Source organism: Eurosta solidaginis, chromosome 5 (genome assembly GCF_040869045.1).
Source record: "Eurosta solidaginis isolate ZX-2024a chromosome 5, ASM4086904v1, whole genome shotgun sequence".
NCBI lineage: Eukaryota > Metazoa > Arthropoda > Insecta > Diptera > Tephritidae > Eurosta > Eurosta solidaginis.
The window spans coordinates 79,366,163-79,393,477 of record NC_090323.1 but is presented as its reverse complement, the minus strand read 5'-3'; the positions used below and the strand labels follow the sequence as shown (position 1 = coordinate 79,393,477).

Sequence of the window (27,315 nt, the reverse complement as noted above, 5' to 3'; positions counted from 1 at the left end):
TAAAAGATTGCTAGCGAGTGATCTTGGCTGAGTGAGTACGGGTGGCCAACGTGGGCGTGGCCTGTAGAATTGTATGCATGATAGGAGTATCTCTTTTCAGCGTTTTCAGCAAAGCTACTCAACTGCAGCGGCGCCGTTGGATAAGGAGAGTAACTTGGTGAGTGTTTTGAGTGAAATATAAAAATTTATCAATATACACCTGTTTAGTTGTATGTACGTGTGTTAGCACAGATTCCTGCTCTTGCAAAAATAGAACAGGAATTAGCAAATCAGAAAAATAAAAACAGATTGCAACGAACATATGTGCATGCATGAAAAACGTCACAAACGTACATTTGCAATTACATACATACCATTTGTTTTCATATACACATAAATCCCTTTCCTTTGATGACCTACTTTTGCTGTATACATAATTGATCTTATGTTTACTTGAGCGGTTGCGGTAGATCAGGGATTAGGGTACTTGAATGTTTTTTTTTTTTTTCGCCCTCTTATTTTATTTTATTTGAATTTGTATATATAGAATTTAGAATTAGCTCCTATTAATAATATCGCATTAGGGTGGCCCTAAAAGTTAAAATTTTTTTTGTTTGAGGCCAGACACTGGGTCTATTAGTCGTAGGTATTTTTTTTTATAGAATTGAATTTGGAATGTATCTACTGGTTCTTGCACTCTTATGAATTTTTTATGTTCACCAGTAATAAAGTTTAGCATTAAGTTTGAGCAATTTTTCTATTGTTACTTTGAGTAAACTTTTGAAACCCTTGAAAATTATTTTGTAGTAAATTTTGATTATAAAGTTTTGTTGAAATTATTGAACTGGTAGTAGGGTATTAGTTGGTAATTTAGAAACCAAAAATTTTGTAAATAAATTATAAGAATTATGTTTGGATGAAATTTTAATACATTCATTATGCAGGGCTAAAGTTTTAAGTTGGTGTTGGTGCTGCGCTTGTACGTGGCAAGGTAAGGTGAAGGTGAGTGGTAGAGAAAAATGACCAATTGACAGACGGACAGACTAGTGTCAGGTTTGGGGGCACTGTAAGTAGATAGGAGTCAGCACAGTGCCCATGGTGCGGTGCAAGTTGCACTGCAGAGGGAGGGTAGACTCCACCTGACAGGACAGGCCTCCATCTTTTTCCCCTCTTAACCCTGCCCCTCACGTTTATTTCTATCTTTTTCAGCTTTTTCTCTCCTTTCTATACACATGCAGGTATGAAGCCTCTTTTTGTTCATGTGGCTGTGGGTGGTGCCATACCCCGCCCAAGACGACGAGCTAGCCTGGGCCCGCAAGCATACCTGCTTGGCGCCGCTCCTCGCCATCCAAACAGTCAGTCACGTAACAATTATGCTAACTAACTGGAGATGCGTACCAATGAACTCGCATGCTAGGGGGCAGTCCAAGGGGAATTACTACATATGCAATTTAGAAATAAATACTTATATACAAGTAGATAATCGAATATATGGGTAGAAAAATACCGTTTAACGAAGGATACCTTATGTAAATACATATAATAACTAAGATTTATTGTTGCAGGACAGCTGTCCACCTGCGCATGGACAAGAATAAAAGGGCGACAAATTTTGCGAATTTGGGCAGTAGCCAGCTAGGTATAGTAGCCTGCTAACGCCTTGTTTAGCGGTTAATAGGACTCCTGGGATTTTTTCATCTCATGAGTTCTTTATTTTAGTAACTTTGGGGGTTTTTCCAATCCCATCATTACAGGGATTGTGGTGGTTTTTCCACCTCCGCAACCTTCAGGAAGAGCAGGGCATCTTTAAGTTTAATGGCCGGTGGGGGTTTTACCAACTCCACCGACTGGGAGGAAGTGGTGGTTCTCCACCTCCGCTTTCTTTACGAATAGGTTGAGATTTTAGTTTAAGCGTAGTCCCAGTGGGGGTTTTCCCAACCCCATCGGCGTAGAACCGACGGTGGTTTCCCACCTCCGTCGCCGTAACTTTAAGGGTAGTTTTGCAATTGATTTGAATAAAGAGATTATAACGTTTAAACAACAAACAGGATCTTTCTCTTTAAAAGGAGACGATAGGGATTTTTTTCTCTTCCCACAGGGATCCTGGACGGACTGAGCATACCCCGGCGTAAGGAAAAGTCCGTCACAACATTAAACTCCATTTCACGTGGTACATACAGAGCACTCCTTCTTCTTGTATATTAACCCATGAACTAGATCGAAGCCGTCGATTTACTCATTTTCAAGCTTGTTTTTTAATGTTTTAATGTTGTGTGTGTGTCCCCACATGACACCAACCATCTCTTGAATTGTATTTTGGAACCAACTCCTTTAACACTCCTCTCATTATGGTCCACCTCTGTTGGAACAGCAAGTAACCTGTCCGCCATCCCAATGTTATTTGAAGCTATCGTTACCCATCAGCTTTCATTTTCTATATCTTCTTTAATTACAAGCTCTAAACATGTGTTCTGTAAGTGCAAATCTACCGTCACCAATTTACTGGAGTTCGCTACTCACGTTTCTACAGGTTTCAGACAAAATCTTCAGACTGACGTAATTTACACGGATTTCAGTAATTTGACAAATTATGCGCGGTGGTGATGCTATGCATTTTGCGGAAGTCAACAGCAGGTGGCTAGGCGAAGATTCGCTGTGAAATGAGAGAGCAGGATGGTTTCCGATGACCTCGCTACAAGCGAAAGGAGTAATATCGGTCGAAATGATTCGCCTTCGTTAGCTGATTTCCCAGCAATGAAATCTTAACATACAAACGATTAAGGATGGAAAACTTTTTTCACTCAATCAATAAGAAATAGGCTATCCAGCTATTTAAAGAAAAAAATAATATTACAGTTCACATATTTCATTAATCCGATGCACCATTTCGGAGCTATTGTGATTAAAAAAACGGCATTCGATCACGGATCGTATGTGAGCATTACCATTAGCAATGAATTTATCCTTGCCGTTTTCCATTATTCGGCAATGACAAAGGACGTCACCGACAGGATGAAAACGTGCGTTAGGTAGTTTTCACCCTCAGGGTCAAATTTTTTTTTTTTTAGCATTGGCATGGCTATTCCATCCGGACTCATTGTTTTAAAGGGTGGCACTTTGTGTTTATGCATTTGTGCCCATCTGTTTGCACGACGTCTGGGCTTGTCTACTGAAGGATTGGGCTGGTCTACTGAAGGATTGCGGGACGCGCGCATGCTCGCTTTGAAGGTTGTGTATCCTTCCCAGTTAGCTCTTTTGAAATTAATAAAAGTCCGATCTTCAGAAGTGTTGAAATTATTGAAAGGAATATATGCAGGTGGTCAGATGCCATTCAACACAGTTTATGGGCCCTCTTGATGCAAATGTCCGCCGAGCTGTCACAGTTTCTGCAATTTGAGAGGGGGTATCGCCGTTTATCGTGCAGAAAGTCGTATTGTCTATTTGCTGTGCTAGCTGCCTGCCTCTGGTGTCAACTGTCAAGCTGGAATACCAGAGGTCGTTGTGAGCGTTGTAATCGAGAAGAATAACACGTTTCATTGAGATGAAATAGACTATTGCACGGTTTGATGGGTGATAAAGGCAAGGCCACCCATATTGCCCATTGTGCGACCATTCCTGTAGATGTTGTTGCCATCGCAATTTCGGAGGTCCGATCTGACAGTTAGATTTTTTTCTTGAATTGCGGCTATACGGATATTATTTTTATTCATGTGGTCGGGTTGGTACCCCCAGAGTGACGTCGTCTTCCCCGTTGCACTTCAGAACACTGCAGTTAAACTGTAATGGGTTAACTGGGAAGATCACGGAGATAGTCAATTTTATGAAGCGGCACAACATCCGCATTAATAAATAAATAAATAAGTAAAATCACGGCAGGATCTGCTTTGAAGAACTGCTCTGGGTAAAACGTACACAGAAAAGATCGCGAGAGTGGATATGGAGGCGATCTCGCTTTTATCACCCACCACTCAGTGAAATATAATATATTTGATTCCGACATCGGCCGCAGTGACAGTGTCCTGGAACGTCAAGGCATATCTGTCCAGTGAGGCGATGCAAATTTAGAAATCATCAACATCTACTTCCCTCCTGTCACCTGTTGCCTCAGTGGATACTGCTCTAACATCAGCGTACTACTCACTGTCGAAAATCACATTATCTTTGGCTATTTCAATGCCCACCACGATCTGTGGCATTCTAATATATAGGCGGACAGCAGAGTCGAGATGTTGGCGGACTAGACGAAACGACGTTCTACACGATAAACGGGGACGCTCCCACGCGTATCAAGCCAACCTAATATAAACGCACGTAGGTCATTTTCTGTGAAAAATTTCTCATGCACATACAACTTGTAGGAGAGCAACCCAAATTGAATGTGCTGGGTGAAAACTAAACTCGATTTCCAAGTTTTATTCTGCGGAACATTTAGATTTGACGTTTGCACACATGAAGCACTCACAGTTCGCAAGACATTTCAATTGTGAGCGCAGGACTCGTTAACTCCGTCAAATTGCAGCCGATTGCGACATTGGCATCCAACCACATACTTTTCACTTCAATACTACTAAAAAACGCACTTTCATCAATTTCAAAAAAGGAAAGTGGGAATATTACAAAACTTATACAAAGAATCGTTTTGCTACCCTCCCTATTGCGCCTGATGCCCGTCAAGGGATCGTGCTTTCCGCAAGGGACCCATATATGTACACTTTACATTTTCATACTAAATTCGTTCAAAAAAATTTACCATCACAGCAACCCATACCTAATATTCCGCTCCTTCTTTGGTCGCTTTCGACGACAGCAACCCCGGTAATTTTGACACTTCGTTCAGTGTTAAACTCATGTTCCACGCAGGTTCCACTGGGTTCCACGCTAGTTTGACACTGACCGAAGTGTCAAACAGCAGTGTGTTAGAAAGATAAAGGAATTGTTTCCTTCTCAAATATATCCTACATTGTGAATGATAACTAAGTTTGATATCTTCTGCATAGACGTAAAATTCCAAAGTGATTGGATCACCTGATTTGTAATTGACTATCGCTGTCTCATTCTGTATCCCTTTCTATCACCCGCTGAAGATAGACGCCGACATATTGAACACCCTGCCAACGCTAAAAAGTAGCCATATTGAACATCCTGTCAGGCAGTTGATAGATAAGATATCACACTTAGTTATCATTCACAATGATATCCTACTTGTACACAAATCACCTTCCCAGATTGCGCATTCACGAGCTCAAAACTGCTTCATTCTGCGCGACTACGTCACAGTTGACTGGTTGAGCGAATGAAAGAAAGAGGGAAAAAACAAGATCTAAAGGAAAATGACGCATGAATTGCCCATAAAAAACAGCTGTTCTTTTGTTTACATGCGCAATGTGCAATCTTCTGTGTGTGATTTGTGCTACTTGTAAACCTGTACATTGAACGAAACAACTGACTATTTTTTTCAATAATTGTTTGAAAACAGACAAGTAAATTAGTGAAACTTGAATAATTTTTCTATACGACAGTATGACACTCTCAATACAAGTCCCAAACTATCGGCAGGCTCGACAAAAGACGCGTTTTGGACCCAGAATCGTGAATCCGGAAACGGAAAATTAATATTTTGCTTCTGTGGTGAGATACTTGCAAAAGAAATTGAGACTTTTCATGTGGTTGTTTTAATGTTATACACAGGAAAAATTTTTCTGTGAAAAGGGATTTTGCTTTGATTCCGTCTATTAGTGGATAAGCCACGATAATTTTTTATAAGCGCGGCCGAAGATCTTGTGCGTTAAAAATAATATGATCCCACCGCCGGTTTCGGAGCAGTCCTAGGTAATTTTTCGGTATTATAGGAATAAATCTATGTACCTTACCCGTAAAAAGGGTCTGTCAACGGAGATTGAAGGCAAAAGCCCCGCCAAATAAGATACGACGGGACACATTAGCATTTGCTGGCTAGATGTTTATATGTGTGCGTGTCGGATGACACACGTACCTGCTTCGTGTCACACGTACGCATGAACGTTTGCGGACCAGCGTAAAGCACCTGATACGCACACATAACAACTGCTGGCCAGCAGATGCTGGTGTGTCCCGCCGTAGTTATAAGCAGTTTTTCATATACTTAGATGCGTTTGACGCAATTTTGTGCAAAGTGAGTATATTGCACGTGTTCTCATGGGGAACGGCAGATCGAGCGACACTGGCGTTATCTGATATGAAAAAGTGGTAAACTCTAAACTTTTGTTCCAAGCAAGGCATATAAGAAAAATTCGACATTTGCTTTGGCAAAGGATGCTTTCATACTTTGCAAGTGAAATTATTTGTCTCATTCGTTGGTACTTTTCTAACATTTTTCCCAGCTTAACACTGCAATTTTACAAATGAATGTGACACAAGATATGTAAGCAAGAATTTTTCTTGTATAAAGAGAATGTTTATAACAGTAATTAGCGAAATTTTGTATGTAGGCGCAAAGCGAAATGAACTTCAGTGGCTACGCCTGCTCATTTTTTTTTATTTACAAAGGCAACATCTTTTATGCATTTAGCGATGTAACTAGAATGCAGAATGGTCGAGCCACAAAGAAGTTTTTCATACCAGTAACATCGCCACAACCACGCAAGATGTTGCGTTTGTAAATATAAAGGAATTTCAAACTTGGCATTTAAAATTAATTTCTCCTTGCCCATTCACATACAAATTTAGCGAAGCGATATTATAAACATTCTCAATATACAAGAAAAATACTTAAATAAATAAAAAAAAATATATATATAAGGCGCGATAACCTCCGAAGAGATCTAAAGCCGAGCTTCTCTTCCAATTTGCGTCGTGCTCCTCTTGATTTTCCCTACAAATTGGCCGAACGGCATCTGCAACGCAGATGAATTTTCACTGAGAGCTTTTCATGGCAGAAATACACCCGGAGCGCTTGCCAAACACTGCCGAGGGGCGACCCCGCTTAGAAAAATTTTCTTCTAATTTAAAAACATTATTTCTAAAATTTTGATGTTGCTTTGCCCGGGTAGGCGGAGCACGCTACCATCACACCACGGTACTTGGTAACATATTTTGTGTCGCATTAATTTGTTAAACAGTTATTTTTAACTGTGAAAAACGTAACAAAAGTACCAACGAATGGGGAAAAATAATTTCACTTGCAAAGTGTGAAAGCACCTTTAGCCAAAGCAAATGTCGAATTCTTCTTGGTAAAAGTCCAGCTGAGGGGTCGGCTGCTAATACGCTACAAGAAATATCGAGAGAGGTGTCAAAAGACGCGTATTAACCTCGAAAACAATAATCCGAAGGCGGAAAATGAAAATTTTATCTATGTCCGGAGATATTTGCAGTTGAAGTTGGCGATTTCCTGTGATTGTTGTTTTGGTGGTTAACCAAATATTTAAATATTTATTTTTTAAAAATATTATTTTATTTATTTTTGAGTTTTTATATTTTCCAACTAATTAGAATTTTCTTTTTTTAAATTTATTCAAACATTTTAAGTTAACACGAAAACTCAATTAAAAATTATTTTAAAAATTAAAGTAAAGAATACAAAGTAGTTAACACTATATTTACTCCCCCTCCAAGAAAATTTAAAACAAACAAATTATTAATTAATATTAAATGTAACCTTTTTTTGTTTTTTGTTTTTTAATGTATTTGTATTTGTATTTAAATTAGTGTTAATAAGTATGTTTGCTGGTTTAAATAAATCAATTGAAATATTTTTAATAGTATTTTTGTATTGAATTGTAAATGTTTTATATTTCTTAGAGATAACTTTAAAAGGTCCTTCATAAGGTGATTCTAAATTAGATTTACGAAGAACTTTAACAAAAACATAATCACAATTTTCTAATTTTTTAGGAACGAAAAAGTTTTCTTTGTTATGATGAAAAACTTTAGAACGAACAAGCGAAAAATATTCTCTTATTTTTTGAAGAGCGTCATTAGAAAAATCATATTCTAAGTGTTTGGCCATAAACAAGTTCAGCAGATGAACATTTTAAATCTTCTTTAATAGAAGTGCGTAAACCAAGAAGAATGAATGGTAAAATGTCAGACCAATGAACCGAGTCGTTTGATGCTATAATTGCTGCTTTTATGAAATCTGTCTATCATGCCATTTGCTTGGGGATAGTAAGGAGATGTGTGAATTTTATGAGAACCTAAAAGTTTAGTTAATTCCGTAAAAAATTTTGATGTGAATTGTGAACCTTGATCTACTGTAACATTTAATGGTATATCAAATTGTGGTATATAATTTTGAATAAAATTTTTCTATAGTATTTGTTGAAATGTCTTTAAGTGGATAAGCTTCGGGCCAACGTGAAAATCTATCAATAATTGTTAAAATATAATAATTTTCTAATTTATTTAATAATTTGAGAAAAATTTAAACAACGTGACACCAGGACGGACAAGGCGACAGCTGTTTCGATTATACCTTGTAAATCTCTTCAAAGCCTTTTCTCCCGGGAGTAAAAGTCGAACTCGCACTCCTACGATAGTTGAAATGTTTTTTGAAACTGGAAGAAGTCCAACAATATCCATATGAATATTTTCAAAACGACCTGATGGTATTTGAATTTTTTGAATAGGAGATTTGGTATGTCTGGAAATTTTGGACTTTTGACAATTGATGCAAGATGAAGTCCAATCGTTAATTTCTTTACGCATGTTAGGCCAATAATATTTATTTTGAATTAATTTTCTAGTTGTTCTTATACTTGGATGAGATAATGAGTGAATTTTGTCAAATATAATTCTTCTCATAGAATGTGGAACATAAGGTCGAAAAGGTTGTAGAGAAACACCGCACCATATATTTAAATTAATAACTGGAATATGGATTTTTTTTAAATTATTTTTAGAATTTTGATCAGAAATGGTTCTTTGTAAAAATGTATCAGGTTGTTGTTCTTTATATAAAGTTTCTAAAGTTATATCTTGAGTTGAAATTGCATTTATTTCTGGAATATGGGAAAGTGTGTCAGCAACTATGTTGTCTTTTCCACGTATTTATGAATATCATTTGTAAGTTGAGCAATATATTCAAGATGACGTAGTTGACGAGGAAATCTATCTACTTTAGAATTTAGAACATGAATTAAAGGTTTATGATCAGTATAAATTGTAAAATTTCTACCTTCAAGAAAATGTTTAAAATGTTTAATTGAATTATAAATTATTTAGTTTCTGTTGTAGTTAATTTTCTTGAAAAATAAGCTAAGGGTTCTAGTATATTATTGCTAGTTTGTTGAAGAACTGCTCCAATAGCAACATTTGATGCATCTACTGGTAATGATAAAGTACCATTTTTGTCGAAATGTGTAAGTAAAGTATTTTTAGCAAAAACTTGTTTAACATTTTCGAAAGCTGTTGTGGTGTCATTTGTCCAATTTAATTGTTTGAGTTTGTTTTTAATTGCATGTGTTAACATTTCATGCATAGGACTAAGTTCTGTTGCTAACATTTTAATTTTAATTTATCATACCTAAAAATTTTTGTAACTACAGAGAGTCACGATTTTCATCTAGTCCCAAATTTAATTCTTTATTTGCTCTGATACAATTAATACATTTATTTATTGCTTCTTTATTGCATAAAGCATATTTGTGTTCGCCCAATCATTTTGTGCATACTTCCTTTTCTTTGCACTCGCTTGCTTTATGATTAAAGCCTTTGCATTTGAAGCATCACAGAACTTGCACTGCATCATAGATTTTACAACGTTCCCATCCTACATTGAGCCCTTTTCCGGCCAGTATAGTCGCAAAGACATCAGCCTCGACTTCCATTACTGCGTTATAGTAAATTTTATCTTTTTTCTTTACTTCGAATTGCTTCACGATGTTAAAATTTGCTACGGCAATACAATTATTTTGTTGTTTGAATCTCTGGGTAAGTTCTTCATCATCATATTTGAAGTTTATGCAAGTCAACATAATTGTTGGCTTCGATTTTGTACGAATTTTCACCTCGTAATTATTTCCGATATTGTTTCCGATAGCATTTTTTATTTTCTCCCTTTCTTGAATATTTGCACCCTCAACAATTACAACTCCGCTTTGTCTTGCTACTATATTTGTAATTTGTAGCTTCTAAGGGTCAACTTTCGAATTTAGATCACTTTTAGTTATTTTAACATCTTGCTTAGTATTTGGCCTAACTATTAAGGGGACTTCTTTTCGGATTTCGGGCAACGCTTCTTTTCTTGGAATTCCACCTTTTATTGCTGCTATGATTGCTTCGCTTCAACACTGACGTTTCTCTTTAGTTCTGTACACATTTTTTTATTCTCCTTACTAATTGTTTCTATCATTTTTTTATTGTCATCTTTACTGTTGTTCAACTCATCGCATACCTGATCGCTGCTGCGCGTATTTTGTTTACTTCCTGTACACTTCTTTCACGCGAATCCTGAGCTTTGCATAGCCTGAATTCTTTCACTGAATGCAATTTCCACCACTTTCAGCACTTGTTTTATTTCAGCTCAATTTTTTAAGTGCGTTATCAAACTCACTTCTATACTCAGCTAGATGTCGACCATTTTGCTTTACCATCAATTGCATGCCTTTTAGGATGTCATCCACATTCTGCACGTATTGCACACAATCGATGCACATAAACCTCAGCCTCTCACATTTTCAAGCTTATTAACTCTGTATTGATCCAAACCAGAACATTTTGTTGTTAAGTGGTACTATTTACCACAAAAACTTCACATATAATTTTCGTTACTTCTACACGCATTGTGCTTTTGCACTTTTCGCATTTTTTTCCATTTTACTGTCACTATGAACGACAACGAATTTATAAAATGCGATTCTCAACTTTGTGTTTAACAAAACTGCTGAACTTTATTGTCCACTTGTTAAAGTCACTTTTTTGCGTTATATTAAATACTTTTCACATATGCGCCTATTTTACACCGCTTATCACCTTCTTTTCTTTTGTCAGTCTATAAGATGGCGTCAGTGTCGCTCGATCTTCATAAAAAATATTTGCAGTCTACTCATATTGCATAAGATTGCGTTAATCGCATTTATATGAAAAACTGTTTATCTGACGGGTCTTTAAGATAACGTTAACCGCTTCTGTACGAAAAACTTCAATTGGGCTTGCCCAGTACATTGTGGATTGTACCCATTAATGATGGACGATATGGCGATTTTGAGCCATCAGTGAAATAGATATGGCTATTTTTGAATCGCGGCTATTTATTATAGCTATAGCGATCGCTTTATTTTAACAAGCGATTCTATACAGAAGATATGATGGGCGATACAGCGATTTTGAGCTAACAGTGAATATAGATATGGCTATTTTTTACAGCTATGGCGATCGCTTTAATTTATCTTTAATAAGCGAATCTGCAATTATTTGAATACTTGGATATAAAAAATTAATGTTTAAGTTTGTATTATTTAATCGGGGATTGCCCGTATTGCTTTTTTTAAATGTTGTGCGTCCTGATGTCACGTTGTTTAAATTTTTCCCAAATTATTAAAATGCTTAAGTTTGTTTACCGGAGTAGAGTGAATGTTATATATTAATTTAATTTAGTATACAGAATATATAAACTAAAATTGGAATAAAAAGAAAAATGTGTACCTTTTATTGTAAACTGATGTAATGTGAAATTCTAATTTTCTGAGATGTTATGATACAATATTATTAACTGGCTGGCGACATTATGTTCAGTCTCGTATTACACTCAATGAGATAAAACTAGCCAAAATAGATGTCTATGCATCTTTGTTTTATAAATTTTGCTAATTGAAAATGCTTTGATTTTTAAATGTAAGATGAATCAATTCGAAATAAATCTGTATATGTAACACCATAAAAACATGATTTATTTACTATATTATACTACACCGATGTATTCAGAAATACTCCGTATGAATTTATTCTGAAAGTTGTATTTGGCTGCATATTTGTATTGTAAAGTGAATAAATTTTTAATGAAAAATACAGAGGAAAAACATAGCAAATTCTTCAAACTATTACAAAAATATTCTTTAGCAAAAAATTAGCCACCCACTTCAGAGCCCTAGAAATTAGCCAGAGAATTCAACCATATACAAACCATATGACAAAGCTTGAATTGCATTCTCCCAAAAAACTTAAATTTTGAGTTAATCTGTTTACAATAAGACGAGTGATATATGTTTCTACAATTCTTTTATTTTTCCATCAAAAACAAAAATTGTATAAAACTGTTAACGACTACAGCCTAGAAGTATTAACTTATGAATGACACATGCACTAGTTTCGGTAACTTTTTACAAGACGGAGCACCACCTAATTTGTATCGAAATTTATCAAAGGTCGTATCAAAAGACGCGTCTCGACCTCCGTTTTAATTTTTATTTCTGTCAAAAGATATAAGCAAAAAATCGGTTCAAATTTCCATGTGGTTGTTGTTTTTTGCCACATTTGATGTACACACACACACTCTAATGCAGAAAGGTGTTCTACGCGCATTTAGTTTTGATCCCCAAACCGGTGTCGGATCCACACAGGGTAATTTTTTATAAGCGCGGCCGAAGGCCGCCAACCCTGAAAGGTGTACTATGCAAAAAAATTGTGGATCGGGTCCCATATTTCGGACCCTCCCGTAGTGGGTTTACGGTTTTTTGTAAATAACTTTTGACCGAAATAAAATTTTTGATTTTCGCTTCCAGATACTTAAAACGGAGGTCAAGACGCGTCTTTTGATACCACCTTTGAGAAATTTTGATAAAAATTAGGTGGTGCACTCTCTTGTAAAACGTTACCTTAGTTTCATGTCCGAATCAGGGTAGTAGTGCAGTTTAGGGGCCCCACCGTAAATTGGGCCAGGATTTTCGAGTGAGGTATCAGAATACGCGTATTAATCTCGAGAACAATAATCCGAAGGCGGAAAAGAAAACTTTTATCTCTGTCCGGAGATATTTGCAGTTGAAGTTGGCGATGTTTATGTCGTTGTTGTTGTGTTGTACACACAAAAAAAATTGTGCAACGGTTATACCACACACTCGGACTTGGCATGGCGTAGCCCAGGGTTATTGTTTATAAGCGCGGCCAAAGGCCGCCAACGCAGAAAGGTGTTCTGCGCAAAAATACTATGGATCCCACCCCCGGTTTCGGAAGTACCCGCGGGTCTTTTTTCGGTTTTTCGTTAATATCTTTTGAACGGTTAAAAAACGTTTACTTCCGCTTTCGGATTCTTGATCTAGATGTGAATACGCGTCTTTTGATACCTCACTAAAAAAAAAAGGCCCAATTTAAGGGTGGGGCCCCTAAACTGCACAATTACCCGAATCAGTTTTAGCAAGCCTAAAATATGCTATTGTTTTTTTTTGTTTAAGCCAACGTCCCATCTTATTTCTATACACTCCTGCGTTTGCGATTCTTTTAAATTTGTATCATATTCTGTTTCTAGGCGCACAAGTGGACCAAAAACTCTCTCGTATTGATAAACATCTTCATAACGCAATAGCACTTGTGATGGTTCAGTATCTATACCTGGCTTCTCTAAATCCTGAAGTTTTGCATCAATATTTTCCTTCCATAATTCCTCCAATTTGTTTATTTGTGCTGCTATTTGTCGTGCGCGCAACTGCTCTCGCTCGGTAGGCACCTTAACCAACCACGGGAAAAACGAACAATCAGTATTACGTACGCCACACGAGTGACATTTTAGTACTGTTTCTCCAAGTGGACCTACAGAATGTAAGGCGACTTTACTATGTTTAGCCCTCACCACACACCCGGACTTGACATGGCGTAGCCCAGGGTTATTTTTTAAAAGCGCGGCCGAAGGCCGCCTATGCATATAGGTGTTCTATGCAGAATTACCGTTGGAATCAGCATAAAAATCTCTATAAAATCCAATTTTTTATTTTTTTTTTTTGACAAATGTATGTATTCTGCATTTGTTCCAATTAAATACATTTATTTCAAATTATTCAGAGAATTACACAACAAAATACATTGATAGTGTATGTTTGTTTGCATTTATGTCGACGTGCCACCACCTTATAATGTTCTACCAAGATAAAAAGATATTGTTGCGGAGCTGGCAATACTATTCGCCACCTTCATTTGTTTTCGTTTGTTTAATTGCAACAACGAAAAAAGCGACAATAGTACCGACGTGTTTTCCGCGAATAACTTTTAAACGAGATAAAAAAAATATAGTTTCTGCTTTCGGATTCTGAATCTTGACGCAAATACACGTCTTTTGATACCGCTATCGACATGTGCGACCCGAATTTTAAGTGCAGGACTTAAGTCCAAAATTTACTAGATTTAGAAATTTAAAAGCGTATATTTCATAAACTAAGAGTTTCCTAGAGTTCCGGATGATAATTTTGTGATTTTTAGGACCCCCTCTACCCGACAAATCAACAAAAGTTTGAAAATCGTGGCACTTTATATAAAATCCAACCCCATTGCGCATGTAAACATTATTTTAAGTGCTCTTGTTTTTTTCTCGCTTTCTTTCATTCGCTGAAACAGTCAAGTCTGACGTTGATGCACAGAACGAAGCAATTTTTAACTCATGAATGCAAAATCTTCTGTGTGCGATTTGTGAGGGTTGTACACAATGGCGGCCCAGTAGTTTATATATAAAAATTCGCTCTCGATAGTCGATAAGTCACTATGCGATAAGTTTATATTCTTCCCAGCCTGTGAGTTCGGCAGCGTCATCGTAGTGAAAATTTTGTTCATTTTGAAAATTGCAGGTTTTATATCGCACTGGTTTTCTGCCGTTTTGGCTATAAAACAGTAAAAGTAACTAATAACCTATTAATTTGAGTTTTTTAGTGAAGTATTTGAGTAAAGGTAAGCGTACAATGATGATAGTTTTATCTTAGAGTTTTCATTACCAAAAGCCGCCATCTTTGATGAATAAACATGCGGTGGTACTCGTACGTGAAATCTAAAGAGAATTTCGGGTAATATTTGTCTCGCAATACCGCCATATAACGAGAATATTAAATAACAAATTCGGTCTGTACATATACTTTTAACATTCATTTAATTTAATATGTAGAACTTGTGGAAAATTCGACGACACTACGGGTTCTTAATCTACCGTCGACGGCGTAATTGAGCTCTTCTACCGAAATCAGATCGCCTCTTTCGGGTGCTATCGCACGGTCGTTATTTACATAGATCGTTCTCGCGTGTCCTTTTTAGGATTTCATACAAGCAGTTAAAGCTAAAAGTAGAGACTCGCAATTGTTGAAATGCCTGGAGCAGGCACTTTCAAGCTTTTCATCGGAAATCTCGACGAAAAGACTCAGGCCACAGAGTTGAGGCCACTATTTGAAAAATACGGCACCGTTGTGGAATGTGACGTTGTTAAAAATTATGGCTTTGTTCATATGGAAACTGAGCAACAGGGGCGCGATGCCATTCAAAATTTGAACGGTTACGTGTTGAACGACAATGCAATTAAAGTAGAAGCAGCTAAAAGTCGCCGCGCACCTAATACGCCAACAACGAAAATCTTCGTGGGAAATTTAACGGATAAAACGCGAGCTCCCGAGGTACGTGAATTGTTTCAAAAATATGGAACCGTCGTCGAGTGTGACATCGTTCGTAACTACGGCTTTGTTCATTTGGATTGCGTCGGTGACGTTCAAGACGTCATCAAGGAATTAAATGGTCGCGTAGTCGACGGTCAACCGCTGAAAGTTCAAGTTTCTACTAGCCGTGTACGTCCAAAGCCTGGAATGGGTGACCCGGAGCAGTGTTATCGTTGCGGTCGTTCAGGCCATTGGTCCAAAGAATGTCCACGCTTATTCGGCGGTGAACGCGGTTTAAGTGCCGGCGGCTATAGAGATCGAATGTATGGTCGTGATCCGTATCCTCCACCACCACCACCACCGTTTTTACGTGACAGGATCATGGATGGCTTTAGGGTAAATTTTTGTTATCAATTTTTTTGAATTAGGATTAATAATCGATTGAAGAGATGCTTATTTTAATTGCCAATGATTGTGGTAATTCTTTTCTTTGTCTCACAACTTGTAAAACTTCTCCAAAAACATTGAGCGATGCGCTTTGGACCCACGAGCACGATCCGAAAGCGGAAACAATTTTATATCTTTTGTGGGTACAACGAACTTTCAAAAGTACAACAACCAAATAAAAAAATTTGATTTCTCTTGTAAATAGCTCTTGACTGAAATAAAATGGTAATTTTTTACGACAGCATGACACTCTTAATACCCGTCCAAAAATATCAAGAGAGGTATCAAAATACGCGTTTTGGATCCAGGATCGCGATAGCGGAGGTCAAAAGTTTTGGGTCTGCAAAAGAGATGTTTGCGAAATAAATTGGAAATTTTCATGTGGTTGTAATTTTGATGATTTTGTTTACCCACAAAAAAAATTGTGAACGTAAGTGTTTACCAGTTGTAAGTATAAGTATAGAATTACCTCGATTATTCTGATTTTTTTTTGATGTTCGGCCTAATCCGAACTGAAACCGAACATCCATAATGAATGTTTTAAGCTAAAAATGGTTTTAGCTAAAAATGTGTATTTCTGAGGTATAGAGTTAGAAAATGTTTAAATGTGACCAAGAACAAACCAAATATTTTTTCTTATAATTATCAAATACTGTAACTTTGAGAGTGCTCACTACTTTGCTTTAATATTTTCAACAGTACTTATTTTTTATTTTATTTTTTACTGTCTAAGGGCTACATACATATATATTTATTATTATGTACGTATATAAAAATTGATGCTATTTTTAAATGTAAAGGGTTTGCAGCGCGAACTGGTGAGCGGGTTTTAACCAAACTTACACACGTTATGTGCATGGACCTGTATTATTTTAGTTCCCTAATTTTTAGAATCAGACACCAAATGCGTGTGCGCGTGTAAGCAACCTCATATTTTCCCTTTTTCGCGCGTTACACATATATAAAAAAATTGAAAACGACTGAAAATTAAAATACTTCCTTTTGAGCATAATGTAATGATAGAATGTGGAGGATGTTTTGACAGCAGTCAAATCGACCACCCTTAGCTCCAGGATGTATTTTGGAAGCAAACGAGAATGGGGACTGTTAATGGAAAACGACTGAAAAAATAAAATGCTTCCTTTTGAGCATAATGTAATGATAGGATCAACTTGTGGCATACTTAGAGAAGCACAATGTGATTATCCCAGAACAATCGGGATTCAGGAAGAGCCATTCTTGTGAAACAGCGTTGAATATGGTAATTGCAGATTGGAAAGAAGACATGGCGGACAAAAAATTTACGGTGTCTGTCTTCTTGGATTTAAAACGGGCTTTTGAAACTGTCGATAGATCTGAGCTATTGGACGTTATGTTTAAAATTGGTATAAGAGGAAAGGCTTTGGAATGGTTCCGGAGTTATTTGGGTGACAGAAAACAGAGAACGATAATTGGAAAGGAGGTTTCATCAGTGGTGGATGTTAACATTGGTTTACCACAAGGCTCGGTCTTGGCGCCAATATTGTTTACATTGTATATCAATGATATCAAAAGATGCTTAAAATATTGTAAAATACGTCTATTTGCGGATGATGCATTGCTTATCATAAGTGAAAAATATGCAGAATGTGCCATGCTGAAAGTACAAGAAGACCTGGACTCGCTATACAAATGGTTATGCCTTAGAAAACTGAAATTAAATGTCGAAAAAACTAAGTTCATGATATTTTGTAAAAACACTAATATCATAAGTAACAATAGTTTAAATAATATTACGCTGAAGGTAAAAAACATGGAAATCCAAAGAGTAGACAAAATTAAGTATTTAGGAGTTTTGATTGATGATAATCTAAATTTTGGAGAGCATGTAACTTATCTGGAAAGGAAAATTGCACAGAAAATAGGCTTCATGTATAGAACATGTAAACATATCAGTCAAAGTCATAAAATATTGGTATATCGTTCAATTATTGAACCACACTTTATTTATTGTCCTACTATTCTGCTATTAAGTAATGATATATATATTAAGAAACTTCAAATACAGCAAAACAAGGCAATGCGATTTATTTTAAAATGTCCTCCAAGAACGCCAAAAATTGTAATGCTCAATAGATTAAACTGGCTTAGTATTAAACAGTCAGTTAGTTATTTCACATTGAAATTTATACACCAACTTAGGTTAGGAATGTTACCGAATTACCTGAGTAGTAAAATACATTATAATCATGAAATCCACAATTATGGAACAAGAAATTGCAATAATATAAGACTGCCTAGAATAAGAACTGAGTTCGCCAAAAGGTCTCTTGAATATTTAGGGTATAAAATGTATAATGAGTTACCTTCTGATTTGAAAGACTGTGAAAATATTAGTAAGTTCAAAGAAAAATTGTTTTTATATTGTACGTCACTAAATGTGACATAAGTATTTATGTTTAATCTCTTATTTTAACCTAAACTAGGTCTTAAAGACCGTAATAATAAATAAATAAAAAAAATAAAAAAAAAAAAATAGAATGTGGAGGATGTTTTGACGGCAGTCAAATCGACCACCCTTAGCTCCAGGATGTATTTTGGAAGCAAACGAGAATGAGGACGGACATAAAGGGGTCATCACTTTTTGAAATAGTACTTAAATTCATACTTTTTAAATAATCATAAAATACAGAAAGGAGTGTATGTAACTTGATTATTTGGCTTGTAGCTCGGCATTAATAACCTGAAAGTATATATTTTACTGATGCCAAAAGATATTTGAAAAATTTGCGTTGACAATTTTATACACAAAGGGGTTCTACCCCCCCTGTTTTAGAGCGGCCCGTGGTCATTGTCCGGATTACTGATACCGAGGTCAAAACGTGTCTTTTGAACTCTCGACATTTTTGGGCGTGTATTAACAGTCTACTGTCCTGAAGTATTAACGAAAGTAGTTTTTAATATATTACATTAGGGAAAAAAGTTATTCAACACAACAGGAGAACGGACAAAGCAGCAGGTAGATACATTTGTTGGTATATTAATTGAGGTTCTGGCTTAAGTCTTGATCCCGTAAACATGATATGTTTCGGCCACAAAAAGATCCGCCACCTATCATTGAATTTGACGCTGCGGCCAACTATAGGCGGGGGGTCCGAAGCCGAAGAGAGTGTGTACACATCTAGCCAAGCCTTCGCTGACAGACTGACTGATTCCCCAAATACTTTGATAGTCCTTAAATTCAGTCTGTACGTTAAGGTACTATCACACCATCTCGAGAACGATTTGATATGACCAAGCTGAACATTCTAGGTCATATCACCCTCTTCACACAGGTAGAAAAGCTACTGATAACCACTCTCCTGGAAATAAGACCATAATGGGCGGCTGACATAGATCAATGGTGTCACTATACAAAGGTGTAATATAACAATAATCCCCGCCCTGAGCTAGGAAACCCGCCACATAAACGAAATTAATACAACAATTAAAGCAGAGCTACTAGGTTTAGAGAAGGCGTGTATCTTCCCTGCTAGACAGAGCTGACGGAAACTCCAACACATTAACAGTATTTTTGACATCACTATTACACTCGCATAAATTTTTCCTTTTATTCCTATGGAAAACCATACAAAATGTTTACATCAAGTTTGTTATGTCGCTTCTAACAACCTGATAGAAACTTTGCTTGACGCTGTGATTAAAATTTCCATCAGCCATATCTGTCAATTGATGCCTCAAATGACTGATAGCTGTCTAGCAGGGTTCCTATAAGAGAATCATGCAAGCGGCGGTGAGATATTATTATTTATTTATTATTACGGCCTTTTTAAGCCTAAAACTTAGATTATTACAAATTATAAATACATTTTAATAATAATAGGATTTCTAGAACTTGGGGTGTCGGAATGCATGAGATTCCGATCAGCACGGGAACTGGTGGTCCCAACGGGCGAGTCTTGGACTCATCTCATTGGGAGGTTGGAAGGACGTGTTCTCAATCCTGCCCTACTCCAAGACGTATGATTACACAGTTTTATTAAATATGCTGTCGGAATGCATTTGATTCCGGTCAACCCAAAAGCTAGCAGCTCAGCAGAATGAGCCACTCTTATCGGACGGTTGGAAAGGACGTGTTTCGAATCCTCCCTGTGCCAGCTTTTATGAAAACATAATTATAATATATTATTTTTGTAGGAATATAGGTGATTCACATGAACACTCCAACTGTTTGTCTGGGACGATATTTTCAGGAACTCTTTCCCTATTTGATTGCGAGCGATATATGTATTTGACCTGACGCATAAGGTTCCTCTGTGTCTATTTGGATTGCCATGTACGTTCAAGGATCAAAAACATGAAATACAGATACAAATTTTTTTATATTATTGGAAGGGTTTTGCAATATTCTAATAAACTTTTTTTGAAGGTGTTTAAGTTTTCGCAATTTTTATCATGATTAGATTATTATTATTTTATTTATTACGGCCAAAAAAGCCGAATTCATTGTATAGTACAATTTCCAAAATTCATAGTTGTTTCTTAAAACTATTTCATTAAAAAGTAATGAGTAAATTCGTTGTTTAACTAGTATTACATATTTAAATTTTTACAATATAGAAATAGTTTTTCTTTAAACTTAACAACGTTTTCACAGTCTTTTATCTCTGCTGGTAAGTTCATTATACATTTTATAGCCTACGTATTCTAAGGTCTTTTTGCGAAATCGGTTCTTACTTTGGGCAGTCTTAAATTTCTGCTACTCCTAGTTCCATAGTTATGGATCTCATGATTGTACTGTATCCTATCACTCAGATAATTTGGTAACATTCTCTGTGTTATGTAATGTATAAACTTCAAAGAGCAATAACAGATTAATTGTTTAATACTAAGCCAATTTAACATAGGAAGCATAATACTTTTTGATGTTCTATAAGAGCATTTTAGTATCAAACGCATTGCTTTGTTTTGCTGTATTTGGAGCTTATTAATTAACGTATCATTTGTTAATAGTAGTATTGTTGGGCAGTAAATAAAATGTGGTAAATTGTGTTGATCTATATACTAATATTTTGTGATGTTGGCTAATATGCTTACATGTTCGCTACATAAATCCTTTTTTCTGTGCAATTTTCTTCTCTAAATGATTCGTATGTTCTGTGAAACTTAGTTTCTCATCAATTATTACACCTAGGTACTTCATTTGATCTACTCTTTCAATTAAAACATTTCAGGCCTTTGTAAAATATATTTTGCTTGCCCATTTCTGTTTTGAAAAGAGGTAATCTAAAATTATTATTTTCCCTGATTATGTAAGAGTGGGTTTCATTCACATAAACAAGTTGTTCACTTAGGTAGGCTGGTTGTTGTTGTTATTGTTGTTGTAGCGATAAGGTTGCTCCCCGAATACTGGGGAGTGTTATCGATGTGATGGTCCTTTACCGGATACAGATCCGGTACGCTCCGGTAACACAGCACCATTAAGGTGTTAGCCCGACAATCTCGGGAACGATTTATATGGCCACATTAAACCTTCAGGCCATCCCTCCCTCCCCACCCCCAAGTTCCATGAGGAGCTTGAAGTCGCCAGAGCCTCGTCTGTTAGTGAAACAGGATTCGCCGCGGATAGGTGAGGTTGACAATTGGGTTTGGAGAAGCTGTATATTGCGCTGGCAACCTGAAGGGTTGCGCTAGACAGCCCCTTGAATCTGGTATTTTAGTCGGCTCTTACGACAGGCATACCTACCGCGGGTGTATTGTGACCCCCTAATCCGCTGGGGTAAGGAGGTAGGCTGGTAATTTACCATGCTTGATATAAAATACGAATTTCATACTATGGTAAAATATCAACTGTTTTACATTCAACCAGTTTAGTGCATCAATCATACTCTTTATGGAAGTGTCGTACCTCGCTTTCAATATAAATCTCATAGCTTTGTTTTGCATAATTTGTTACCTGTCTACTTGTGTTTCGTTGGCAATAAAGAATATTGTAGAGCAAATATAGATATAGCAAAATAAGAATGGATCTATAAACTTTCAATTTATATATCTTACTAATAAGTTTACATGATCTCTTCCAAAATCCAATTTTTTTGCCCATTTTGGCAACAATATAATCAATATGATCCGTAAACCTCAGTTTATTGTCAATCAGGATCCCTAAGTACTTAAATATTTTGACATCCTCAATGCTCGTATTCATTATTTTTAGATCTAAATTAAGTGATTCTTTATTGGTCGTCCTAGATAAAACGATGAACTTAGTTTTGTTAACGCTAAGCTTGAGTTTATTAATGCAAAGCCATCTATACAATGAGTGCAAATCTTCTTGCATTTTGCTCCTTGCTATTGAAATGTCCGTTTCATTTACTTCAAGTTGCGCATCATCTGCAAACAACCTGATTTTACTATATTTCAGTGCTGATGATATATCGTTTATGTAAATGTTGAACAGGATTGGTGCTAATACCGACCCTTGTGGTAAACCTATGCCCACTTGTGCCTCGGATGAGACTGCAGACTCGATGGTTGTTCATTGTTTCCGGTCTGATAAGAAGCTTCTAAACCACTGCAATTCATTTTCCCTAATACCAATTTTTTGTAGTTTATCGAGCATTATATTCCTATCAGTTGTTTCGAACGCTCTTTTTAGGTCAATGAAAACTGCTACTATATGTTTTTTAGGCTCAGCTCTTCCTTCTAGCTAGATATAACGTAATTTAACGCCGTCTCGGAAACCAGATTGTTCCTTTATAAGGATTTTATTATTTTCTAAGTAATTAACCAGTTGATTTTTTATTACAATTTCCAGAATTTGGATTTGTTTATAGCGGTTGCATAGAAGAAACCCATGTACGATATCGAATCTTTAATTACGCCTTCTGAAAGTAAATTTTTCCCCGTTTTATTTTTGAACCTTTTTGCTATAAGTATAACATCCTCAACCGTAATTTCTTCGAATTTTAAACATGACCTAGCTGTAAATTGGACGTCGTTCTGACTCTGAACAACTTAAATTTCCCTGTTTATATCAACAATGCTATCTATAAAGAAGGAGTTCAATGCTTCAGCAATATCGCGAGATGTATCATATGTCACACCTTTTACGATCACCGTCAAGATCTTTTCTTGTGGCCCGTTAAGTTTACAGCATGCTTGAGATGCTTCCACATTAGCTTGCTATCTGAACTATTGATATCAATATTATTCTCCATGTATTTAACCATGTCGTTGACATTCATGCTTCTTATTAAACTGGGATCGCAATTCCTCAGTAGAGTCGTCAAGTTATCGGCAGAATAATTCCTCCCAGGATGTTGATGAAATGACTCTTCGTAACGGGTTTGAATTACTTACTTTAATAGCAAATGAAATAGTTTCGTGATCGGGTATTCGGTGGTCTTCAAGATGCATATAATAAATCTATTTTTGTTTGAGAAGTTTCCGCGACTCTTGTATTGAAATTTATTTTTTGTTTCATTGCGCTACGTGCACAAAGTTCATTCAGTTTGTAGCTACTCGAAGAATTAATATTTAAGTTTATATTGAAATCTCCAACTAGAAGGGAATTCGTACCTGATTCTAATACTTCTGATAAAATGCTCTCTACGTGATTTAAAAATTCACTGTCGCTAGAACTTGGGGAATGGTACAACACATCTATTTGCCATTTAATTTCCACTTGCTTTAATTTTACTATAGCACACCATACATTTCTATCAATTGATCGATTAAACCTGACTTTGTACTTGATTTCCTTTTTTAGTAATAAAACTACCCCTCTCGTATGTCTGATATGAGAGTCACAGCGAATTAATGTAAACGGTACAATATTAATTTCAGAATCAAGAATATTATTATTTATTTATTACGGCCAGAAGCCTAATTCGTAAATTAGAATATATTACAGTTTTTATCTTATAGCTAAGGTTCTACAATATTCATACAAATATCTGAAGTTATACGTGTTTCTGAGCAGAAAACAATATCCGGATCCACTTCTTCTATCATTTTGTCGAGCTCTGCTTTATTTGCTAACAAACTACAAATATTCAAGTAGACACATTTCAAATCAAAAACATTTATTTCTGTGCTTGTACGTCTTGGTTGCTAAAAACCAACTCGTTTTTCCAGTTTAAGCTTCCTTTGATAAACCGGGCTGTCGACGGCGACAGCAGTACTTTACATTAATGGCAAATAAAATTAGAAACTGATTTTAATTTATGGCATTTAATTTATTTGTTTAAATTATACAAGTCAAATTATTTCACTGCTTTGACATAGTGGCGTGTGTTCACTAATGTGTGTCCTTGTAGCCTCCAACGTTGCGAACGAATGTACGAGAATAATTTTCTGCCTCAAATTCTGCCTATATAATCAAAGTTGATTAGGTGATTTTTAAAGTCCCGCTATGCGATGTTGGAAAAGAACAGCACAGCTTATATTATACCTGCAGGTAGTACAATAAAAGAAACATAAAAACAGGCAAACATAAAAATAAAAAAAAAAAAACATAAAAAACATAAAAAGGCAGGCAAACCCAGTAGGCACATATATTGCAAATGTACCCAGTCATACTTTTGTAAGTCATTTTGTAACGACATCCCACCCCCCGGTGAATCCGCAGGAGGATTCACTAATCATTAAAGCGGCTAGCTTACTGGCTGGTCTACGTAGTGTCCCGGATGGTGTGCGAACTTTGGCAGTCCTAACCTGGCCATCTTTTGCGGTAAACACCTCGGTCACTAGGCCTCGTTCCCATTGATTTCGAGGTCTTGCAGGATCGCAGACAATAACCAGCTGTCCAGGTTTCAAAGGCGTTGCCTTTTCTCTCCATTTTGATCGTCGGAGGAGTTGAGGCAAATATTCATGTGTCCATCTTTTCCATAGTCGGTCTTTGAGGTTTTGCGATATACGCCATTGTTTCCTTAGGCATACTTTTCCTCCATTTATAGCCGGCGTCTGAGTGGAGTTAAGACAACCCAGTAAAAGGTGGTTCGGAGTCAAAGGCTCTTCGTCTTGCGGCGATACAGGCAGTTCTGTCAGTGGGCGGCTGTTAATAATGTTTTCGGCCTCTATTAAAACGCTGTTGAAGGTCTCTAAGCGCGGGGCTTCCTGTTTTAGTACTCGCTGTAACAATCGTTTGACACATTGTACGAGGCGCTCCCAACAACCTCCTGCTGATGGATTCGCAGGACAGTTGAAGACCCACTGGATATTTCGGCTGCACATCTCTTGGTTGATGAGGTCAAAGTCGAATAATCGGTTTTCCTTGTTAAGCTCCTTTTGCGCTCCACGACGATTGACGAAATTTCGAAAGCAGATGATAAAGGCGTCAGTTGATAAATCTGTGGCAATTTCTAAGTGAACTGCTCGAGTTGTCAGGCATGTGAACAGTGCTACCCACCGTTTCTCTCGTCTTCTACCGATAGCAACAAAAAATGGACCACAATAGTCAACCCCGGTATATGAAAATGGCCTGACATATGGCGTAAGGCGATCTTGTGGTAATTGACCCATTAGTGGCACTACAGGACGATGGTCCCTGCGACCACCTTGACAATAAAATATATTCAAATTTTGTACGAGCTCTCGTTGCTTGGTCTGCCACGTTCAGTGATGAGGGTATCCACCGCCATTGGTTCACGGTTGTTATGCTCAAAATCTCTGATATAAGACATGCGACGAATTGTTTAAAGTTTCTGTTAATCGAGCGAATCCAAGAAATTACAGTTTTTGAGTCGTTCCAAAATGTTGTGTTGTGTATGTGGAAATCGTGGCATCGTTCCATCGACTCCTTCAGACGGCAGCCCAGTACAGCAGCTTGCAGTTCCAAACGCGGTATTGTCATACCCTTAAGCGGTGTACATCTAGACTTGCACATATTAAAGTTACATCGATTTTACTCATCTTTTTAATTCGTAGATAGGCAACGGCAGCATATGCAGATTCGCTTGCGTCAACAAAAACATGCAATTGTATATCGTCAGCAACCGATAAAATCGTGGAATAACAACGTGGCACCGAAAAATCTTTTACGGACTGAAAACTACTCCACCACAATTTCCATTGTTCTGCCAAGTCATGTGGTACCGTTTCGTCCCATTGCACCTGTAAGCGCCATAATGGCTGCATTAATATTTTCAAATATATAGTGAACTTTGCTAAAAGACCAAATGGGTCATAAATTGACATGGATATACCCAATAACTCTCGCTTAGTTGGCATTCGTAAGCCGTTCAAAACATCACGGGCAATCTTGTGGAACTGAAAATGAAATTCGAGCACATCATTCGTAGTATTCCAAAACATACCGAGGACCTTTTCCGTTGTTGTTTGGCGATCCATTGTGACAATTTGCGAATTGGTTACTACATTTTTACCGTTCAGTTCATTTTGTACATCTTTGTTGTTACATAAAAAATTTCTTAGCTTGAATCCGGCAGCGGCATTGATCTTGATGGCTTCGCCAGTTACTATCAGTGCTTCGTCGGCGCTGTTAAAACTTACTACCAAGTCATCAACGTACGTACTGGCAATCACAGCATGACTACCCCTGGGCATTATGGGTTCATACTTACGGGCGTTAACATTTTTTATGTGCTCAGCGCAACACGGCGAACAAATTGCTCCGAATATCATCGAGGACATTAAGTACGTCTGGATCGGCTTATCTGGTTTACCGTCTCTCCACAAAAACCTTTGAGAATCTTGATCTGCCTCCCTGATTCTCACCTGTGAAAACATCTCTTCAATGTCTCCGGCTACTGCTACGATACCTTGACGAAATTTGTGGATAATGGCTATTAATGGCTGTGCTTGTTCAGGACCTTTAAGTAAAGAGGAATTTAAAGAACATGAGTTAGAAATGGCGGCTGCATCGAGCACGATGCGTAGTTTTTCTGGCTTCGAAGGGTTGACAACCCCAAAGTGCGGAAGGTACCATGTCGTTGGTCGTACATAGGCAGCCTGTTCTGGCGTTAGCAATTTTGCGTATCCCCGGTCAATGTACTTATCTATTTCCATTCTGTATTTTTTGGCATAAATAGGGTCTTTCTGCATACGCGTCTCGACGTTTAGTAGACGTTGCTTCGCCATGGCATAACTCGACGGAAGTACCATAGAATCCTGTCGCTAAAGCAACCCTACCTCATACCGCTGACCGAGATCCTTTGTAGTTTCCGTGAGTATTTTACGGGCGCGTTGATTCGCATCAGACTCTAAGATGACTTCTGCATTTCGTACTCCAAAACCTTCGATCGAAAAATACTCCTCCAGCAATTTGTTTAGACCTTTGCAAGATTCACCTCTACGTATATTTAGCACCCGAGGCATGTCAATACTTTCGTGACTGTGTGGCCCGTATACTACCCAGCCT

The 27,315-nt window shown here is 37.0% G+C and overlaps 1 protein-coding gene across 1 annotated transcript in view; it reads left to right on the top strand.

Moving 5' to 3' along the window:
- The first annotated feature begins 14,520 nt into the window (after positions 1 to 14,520).
- lark (RNA-binding protein lark) overlaps positions 14,521 to 27,315 on the top strand; it is a 30,510-nt gene continuing 17,715 nt past the window's right edge. The window contains exons 1-2 of the mRNA XM_067757706.1: positions 14,521 to 14,820; positions 15,032 to 15,905. Coding sequence (XP_067613807.1) covers positions 15,228 to 15,905 — 678 coding nt within the window. The 5' untranslated portion in view covers positions 14,521 to 14,820; positions 15,032 to 15,227. The remainder of the gene's footprint in view (positions 14,821 to 15,031; positions 15,906 to 27,315) is intronic.